General features: G+C 44.5%; 1 protein-coding gene across 1 annotated transcript in view; it reads right to left on the bottom strand.

Moving 5' to 3' along the window:
- Gsto1 (glutathione S-transferase omega 1) overlaps positions 1-3398 on the bottom strand; it is a 9287-nt gene extending 5889 nt beyond the window's left edge. The window contains exons 1-3 of the mRNA XM_021151759.2: positions 3257-3398; positions 3056-3164; positions 332-554 (exon numbers count right to left, since the gene is read on the bottom strand). Coding sequence (XP_021007418.1) covers positions 332-554; positions 3056-3164; positions 3257-3290 — 366 coding nt within the window. The 5' untranslated portion in view covers positions 3291-3398. The remainder of the gene's footprint in view (positions 1-331; positions 555-3055; positions 3165-3256) is intronic.
- Positions 3399-7948: the final 4550 nt, after the last annotated feature.

Below are 7948 nucleotides of genomic sequence, written 5' to 3'. Positions count from 1 at the left end.
GGGCCAAAAAGTGGGAGTGGGTGGGTAGGGGAGTGGGGGGGGGGGGGGGTATTGGGGACTTTTTGGATAGCATTGGAAATGTAAATGAGGAAAATACCTAATAAAAAAATTAATTCTAAAAAAAAAAAAAATTTTTTTTTCACCAGGGGTAGGTCAGGAAAAAGAGCCAGGAGGGCTGGGCTGACTGCAAGGCAAGCAGGGAACAGAGGGTGGCAGGGCATGGCGAATGTAGTTAAAGTCCCCAGTGCCTGAACCATCACAAAGGCAGCACTGAGTTAGCCTAGAACAAAAGGAGGGTTTTGGTTTTGGTTTTGGTTTTTTTCAAACATACCTTAGAGAATGACTCAAGGGTCATCTTCTGGCGCGCCTTCTTGTAAGGGTCATCTGGAAATAACTTCTTCTCTGGGTACGCCTCATCCAGGTACTCACAAGTGATGATAGATTCGGTGACCAAGTGACCCTGGCTGTTCTCCAGAACCGGCACCAGCCCAAGGGGATTCTTCTCAAAGAACCACTCGGGCTTATTCTTCAGGTTGATGTTGATGACTTCGTGCCTGAAAGACACAAGGCGACTGAAGAGAGCGAGGCAGTTTCTGTCCCTGTATTAGTGTGGCCCGATTCCACCATCCACTTAGTGGAGGAGCCTTGAATGGAGGAGGAGAGTTCTGACCACACTGCACCCGAAGTTTAAGACCCTGGGTCAGATGCCCTCCTGCAGGCGAGCAGCCAATGTTCACTTTTCTGTTTATCTGACTTGCTTCCCTTCACATCTCCATGATCCACCTTTGTCACAGACTTTAGACTTTCCTTCTCTTGAACAGTGGAAGACCATGCATTGAGCATTTTCATTATCCACTCATTTGTCAATGGCCATTGGCAGCGCACCGTGGTGAACAGTGCCATACTAAACATGGGAGGGCTGGTGTCTTCTGCATCCTGACAGGAGGCAACCAACTGGATTGAGCACATGTCCACTCAATATATTGGAGTCAGTCTGACAAAACCTCATTTCATTTTTATTCAGTTCAAAGGGAGTTGAATTGACTCAACTGAATACATTTTGCTAATATGAATTTTGAAATCCTTGTTTATAAGGATTTTTTTTTAATCCTAAAAAAGTCTCATAAAATGAACCATGTTGAACCCACATGTTTTGGTATGTTTTCTTTAAAAAGATTTCAAAATCATAAAAAGTATGAGACTAGACAAATAGTCTAAGGGCACTTGCTGCTCTTGCAGAAGATTGGGTTCAGTTCCCAGGACCCATGTCAGGGGTCATAACTCCAGTTTCTGGGGACACAATGCCCTCTTTTGCTCTGTGGCATCCCGCAAGCACATAAACTCATGCACAGGTGCACACACATGAACATAAAGATAAATTTTAAAAAGTATACAAAATAAATTTTAAAAAAAAGGAATCCATTGGAGCCAGGGCTAAATGCAGATTGTAACTGTGTATGCCTTGTATCCTGCAGAGACTGTAGGAGACAGGAAAGAATTCTAATCCTTAAAGCGATGTCCGAAGAACTCAAATCAGGCACAGTGTCCACTAGGAGAGACCACTCAAAAGTAACCCATCCCAACACGTCTGATTCCCCATGTCTTCACCCACAACAAATCAGATTTAGCTTATGGATTTCAATGCATAATCCCTCACAAGAACAAATAGCCAGTGTGAACACTGAAGTGTGTGTGTGTGTGTGTGTGTATGCAAGCAAGTTAAAAGGTTTACAGAATAATGAACATACAAGCCACCTGTCATGGGAAAAACAAAAGCCTTTGCCATAGAATAGTGTCCATCTCTGAGAATTATATCTTGAAAATGGAAGGCAAGTCCTGGGCTCTGGAGATCAAGAACACAAGTGAATGCTGGAAGCTTGGCATTTTGAGCCAACACTCAGCACAGCTGAGCCCACAGGCTAGAGGATGCTCCTTAGAGAGAGTATGCAACACACATGCCCTGTGTAAGATGCTACTGCCCCAGACAAAGTTTCCTGGTTTAAAATCGGTCTGTGAACAAAGAGTAGTAATAGACACTATCTGAAGGAACCCTTCTCCCCGTAAGGGCCCCCACCCCTGTTATGGTAAAGTAATTTCAATATTGCTTGGGAAATCCTGGTGCAAAATAGTAGGAAACACATCACACAAGGCATTGTGCCCTGTTCTTGGACTCTCTCATTGTATTAGAACAATAAATATCTTATTTTTTTCAATTCAGTTTGAGTTTCTTAGTTAGAGTGAAAGTTCCAACTAATATAGAAAAATTGCTTTTTAAGAAAAAAAAATACGTTCTTGTGTTCAAAACCAAATCTCCCATCCAAATGAAATTAAAATCGTTACAAAGTGACAGTTAATTTTCAAATACTTCCTTAGGTTAAATATTTTAACATTTAGGGAAAAGAACTGCCTGCCTAGCCAATTCTCCCCACGGACTAAAAGTCGTTTACGAATTGTAACTGCATACATGAACTTTTTCTTAAGGGTGAGCTTCCAAACAGAAGGTATCTAATAATTGTTCAAAAGATCCCCCAAGACATTGGAAGGGAAATGATCCAACGAACATGGTATCGGGAAAAGCCAAGAGACTCACCAACTGTAGATAACCCGTAGGTCAAAGACTGTTTGGTTATGGAGGCTTTGCAAAGGCTTGACTCTGACTCTACCTTGTGTTTACAACCCAAATGGCTGTGCACACGGCTCAGAACTCTGCTAGGCGGGTGACCTTTGTGCAACAGCGAAGCAAGCCTCTAGTTCACCAAGAATCCCAGGACCGGAGCTGAGACAGCCGCCCCAGGGTTCCGCAATCTTGTATAAACCACCAACCTCACCGGAAAAAAAAAAAAAAAAAAAACAAAACGCTTTTTTGAGCCCCAGACTGCTTAAACAGGCTGTCCTAGAGCCCTGGAGCCCATGACAATTCTCCCCTTGAAAAGAGGGTGAGCAACTAAAGTCTCCTACAAAAGGCTGAGAATATTTCCCCCTGAACACAAAGCCAACGCCCCGAGGGGTTGAAGCCGGCCGCCAGCGGCTCAGGAGTCGTCGCCCCCGTCCTTACCGGATTCCCTTGGCCTTCAGGACCATCAGCGTCCTCTGAGCGAAGGGACAGAACCTCATGCTGTAGACGCGGATCTGGCCCTCCGGGACCGGGCCGGGGGGCGCGCTTCCTGCAGGAGAGAGGAGACAGTCACGGCCCGGATCGCACGGGGATCCCGGGCATCCCCAGTACACAGTGCGTCACCGACACCGGTAGCCTCACCCTTCCCCAGGCTCCTGGAGGATTCCCCCGACATCGCTGCGCCGTGCAGGCCAAGAGCCACGCGGGTTCCGCTCCCGCTTGCGGGCGACTCTGGAAACACGAGGTCTTGTTCTGTGTCCTAGAACTCAGCCCCGCCCAGACCGCGCCTCCTGGCCGGGAGCCGCCTCCGCGTTTAAAGGGAAAGCATCGGCCGCTGCGATCCTGGATCCTGATGCTGTGTGACCTTAACCCGTGGGCTCCCAGGTTCTCTGCGGCGGTAGTGCAAGGAGGAACAAAACCACAGAGACACACATCCCGCCTCCACACAAGGGGTCTTGCGGTTTCTTGTGTCACGTGATGACCACCTGGAGCGGGCCAAAGCAGAGATGCTCAGAGAGAGCCACCCCATCCCTCCAGGCAGAAGGTTTCCTGTCTGACTTCACACAGGACTCTGGCCCTGACCTCCATACCTCCCACACCCACTCCACTGGTATGTGAGCTCTAACTCTGCCCCCAAATTTCCAACATTCTAGAGGGGTCTAGGTGTAACCTATGACTCCCTGGAGGTGGTCTAGCCACCTGGACGGTCTTTTCTTCTGTCAGTACTAGCTTACTATAAGCTGCCATCCCTATAGTCACCTACAGAGGCATATTTCGGCATATAGAAAAAAGCACACATCTGGATGTTATTAGCCTCCGGACGCGGTTGTGCTTTCAAAATTCCATCCATAAAACATTTGTCTGGAAGCCTAGAAAGAGCACACGCTGGTTTAAGCACAGTGGGCTGAGGGAATTTAGCCTTTTGAGTCCACAGGGGGAAAAATAAAATCTGGCCAGAGGGCTTGCGAAAACTGCTGTCTTCTTACTCAGGCGTGAGGAGAGTTTGCACTCCAGGATTCACATAGCTCGTGGATAAAAGCTACTAACTCCGGGGCTATTTATGAAAGAGCATGCCTGGGTTTTGTTTCCAGCTCTGTTGTTGGAGAAGCAGAGAATGCCCTTGGAGCCAGCTCCAGTTTTGATCCTGGCTTCTCCCTCTGTGCTCACTAGAACTACGGAACAAAGTGCCAAAGTGACTTAAACGACTGATACGTCTAACAATTGCGGCCAGGACATGGCAGCACCCTAGCAGGCAGGGCTTGCTGTGGATGAACTAGCAAACATGAATTCTTCAAATAAAGAAAGAGAAATATACAGTTACAGAAACCCACTGTGCTACGTTACTGGTGGCCATTATAGTAGGGATCACGCCTAAGTCCTAGCAGCTGAGAACATAGCCCTCAAACATCTGGGCATATATCTCTACTGGCCACAGTCAAACTGCCACGGGACTATATAGTTTGTAGCTGTAACCTTCAATAATTAACCTGAAGAGATTAATCTGAGTCGACTATATTGTAAGAAGATGAAAAAATTAAAAACCCTAGTGACAAGAAATAGTTTTTAACCTTCTACGTAATGTCCACCTTCACTGCCCAGATGTGTCCACCGGATGCAGCAACCTTCTGTCACTTTTCAGGAGAGTGATGGGTAATTTCATAACTGTCCAATTTATAATCTATATTGACAGGATCAAGTTCAGGTTGTTGAAGGTCTTATTAACCGCCTCGCAGATGGTGTTTTAATAAAAAACTTTTATTTCTATATGTTACGAATAGCTAAAATATCTGATTATTAGCTTATATAACATCTCATTCCAGATATCAGAGGATGTTCCAGATAAGCTCCAGTCATTCCTATAAACCTGAAGACACCATGAATTCTGGGAGTAAAAGAACTCCGAAGATAGATCATCTCATAAGAAAATTATCCCCAAACAGCAGCCACCATCCTTTGGCAACCAAATTGTCCACACAAGTAATAAAGACGCCTTCAAGGTCATCTTGTAGAAACAGACTGAGCCACTGTTCAACCAAACCACAGCCTGACCAAGCCATAGCCTGGCCAGCACTGTTTAATAGATTGCCTCTCACCACTCCCCCAAATTCTTCCTTTCTTTAAATCTACAACCATGTCAGCATGGCTTAAAGAATGAAACACTTAAATGGCCATTTTGATTAAAACCTTTTCATACATTTTTACGATTACTTTCATTTCTTTCTTTGGGTCAGAGTTGGGCCTCTAGCCTAAGACTTTGGTTACATAAACTTTTCTGTTTGATTTCATTAAGTCTGTAGCTGTCCATAGCAGGGAAAACAGACTTCATTAGTTTCCATGGAAAGATACTAGCTAAATAGTTGAATGAACAAGCCAGAAAAGCCCAGAGTCTGCTCAGTGAATCTACATCTGCATCTGCATCTGCATCTGCATCTGCATCTGCATCTACATCTACATCTGCATCTACATCTACCTCACAATAAGAAGCCATGCAGAAGCCCGGCGTGGTGGCGCACGCCTTTAATCCCAGCGCTTGGGAGGCAGAAGCAGATGGATTTCTGAGTTCGAGGCCAGCCTGGTCTACAGAGTGAGTTCCAGGACAGCCAGGGCTACACAGAGAAACCCTGTCTCGAAAAACAAAAACAAAAAAAAAGAAGCCATGCAGGGACAAACGGTTCACAAATAAAGGAGCTTAAATTTTAATTTAAGAGGAGAGGAGAGTAAAATGACTTAGTTGGGTGCCACAAACCGACCCTGGTCGGCCCCCCTCAATCCGTAGGAATCAGGAGTTGGGACAGATGGGCATAGAGTCGGCGAGAATTGACACAGGAGAGTGTGTTGGATCTGAATGTAATTTGTCAAATCGAGCATCAAACTTTTTATACAGAAGAAAACAGGGAAGTTAGGTGACACACTGGCAAGGTACAATGAGGTTACCGGATTCTTACACAAAACAGAGGAATGCAAACACGAAGGACTGGCAGGAACCAGCTGGAATAAAATTCAATGTTAACAACTGGGATCAAAAGCAGCCCCATCTAAGGTCCACTTACAGGGGCAAAGGCTTCGGGCCCTTGCCATAGTTCCTACTCTAGTCTATTGTATAATCCACCTTCCCCCTAGGTCATTGTGAATTCTTGTGTATGGGTGTAACTCAGCTATCTATAGTTCTAAGTATCTACTCTGGTTCCTCCTTAGACCATAACCTTCCTTCTTCCTAGTTGATGGTAAATTCCTGTGTAGGGCAGTGACTTAGCTATCCATGCCCAGGGTTGGCTCAAGGACTGACTGCCTAGGACTGGTGAAGAATCTTACTTAGCTATATGTCAAAAATTCAATCCTTAGAAGCACTAATCATAAAACAATATTAAGGGAAAGCACACAGATCTGTTTACCACTAAAGCAAGGACACTGGAGCATTCGTTATACAGGATGCCACGGAACTGTAAATTGAATAAACCCTTTCTTCCCCAACTTGCTTCTTGGTCATGATGTTTCTGCAGGAATAGGAACCCTAAGACAAGGCCCATCCATGAATTCCTTTCAGCATCAACACCAAGAATCTGGATTCATACCAGTGGAAGCTCAGGCTGCTGCTGACACTGAATAGATGGCCTTGACAAATTAGACAGTGCTAAGTTAGAGCCCGCTTTGTCCAGGACTGCTTTACTGTGCCTTAACCTCTAACTTCTAACCTCTATCCTCTGCCCTAATTCTTCCTCATATCAGTATTCACGATGACCTTGAGGTTACATTCTATTTATCTATTAATTCTACTTACACCTTGTGTGTGTGTGTGTGTGTGTGTGTGTGTGTGTGTGTGTGTGTATGTGTGTGTAGACTTTAGAATAGGTATGGGGAAACAGTCAGGATGAAGTATGAATAAAACTCTCATGAGCTTTAACCACTAGCAGTGCTGGTCTAAGACTTCTAGAGTCTGACTCAGATCATTTTATTTTAGCCATAAAATAAATAAATTTATTTAATAATAATTAAATCAGTTAAGCAGAGCACACATTCAGGTGAAGTATTCAGATAAAAATCCACTCAACCCCATGAATACCGCAAAGGTTAAGACATGTTTACATTGAAGATCTTTACATACAGCTTCATCCACAAGATGGTTTCTTGTTGACTTAGAAACAATGCTCAAGATAAAGATCTAGGAAGAGCAACTGGATTGAGGTGAATGTAATGACTACTGGTGTCAGGGTTGGCCTGGTCCAAAGATTAGATAGTCACTTAGGCTGTTGTAAAATACAAAGGATATCTCTGACAAGGATGAATTTTATAACCTAGAAGCAATGGTCAAGGTTTTCAAGGAAACTGGTCTGGGATAAGTAAAACATAAATTCTTGAAGATGAAGACCAAGCCTGGCTCTAGGACAGCAGAAGATCACCAGATTGTGATCTACATGGACTACACCCAGCCCTAGCATCCCAGGAGAGGTAAGCTGTGTGTTTCACTTTCCTGGCTTCTCCAGTGCTTATCCATATACACAAGACCCCTTTGCCCTCTACCAATGTGTTACTCAAGACAGCTATAGCCTAGACACAGGTATGAGAACTTCTGTCCAACTGTTGGGAGCACATACAATTAAACATAACTAGGGTATTGTGGGCAGCATGAGGCTATGTTTGGCTAGTAGCCACATGGGTGAGACCTCAATCCACCCTAAGGCCTATGCTATGATCTGACTGTCTGAGATAAAACAAAAACAAATAACAGATATTAAAGATGTCTCCTGGTATCAAGACCTGAAGAGGGTGAGTACCTTTAGACTTCTTTTTATTATTATTATTAGGCATTTTCCTCATTTACATTTCCAATGCTAT

Source organism: Mus caroli, chromosome 19, assembly GCF_900094665.2.
Source record: "Mus caroli chromosome 19, CAROLI_EIJ_v1.1, whole genome shotgun sequence".
Classification (NCBI taxonomy): Eukaryota; Metazoa; Chordata; class Mammalia; order Rodentia; family Muridae; genus Mus; species Mus caroli.
Note: the sequence above shows the minus strand (reverse complement) of the source record. Positions and strands in the feature narration are given on the sequence as shown.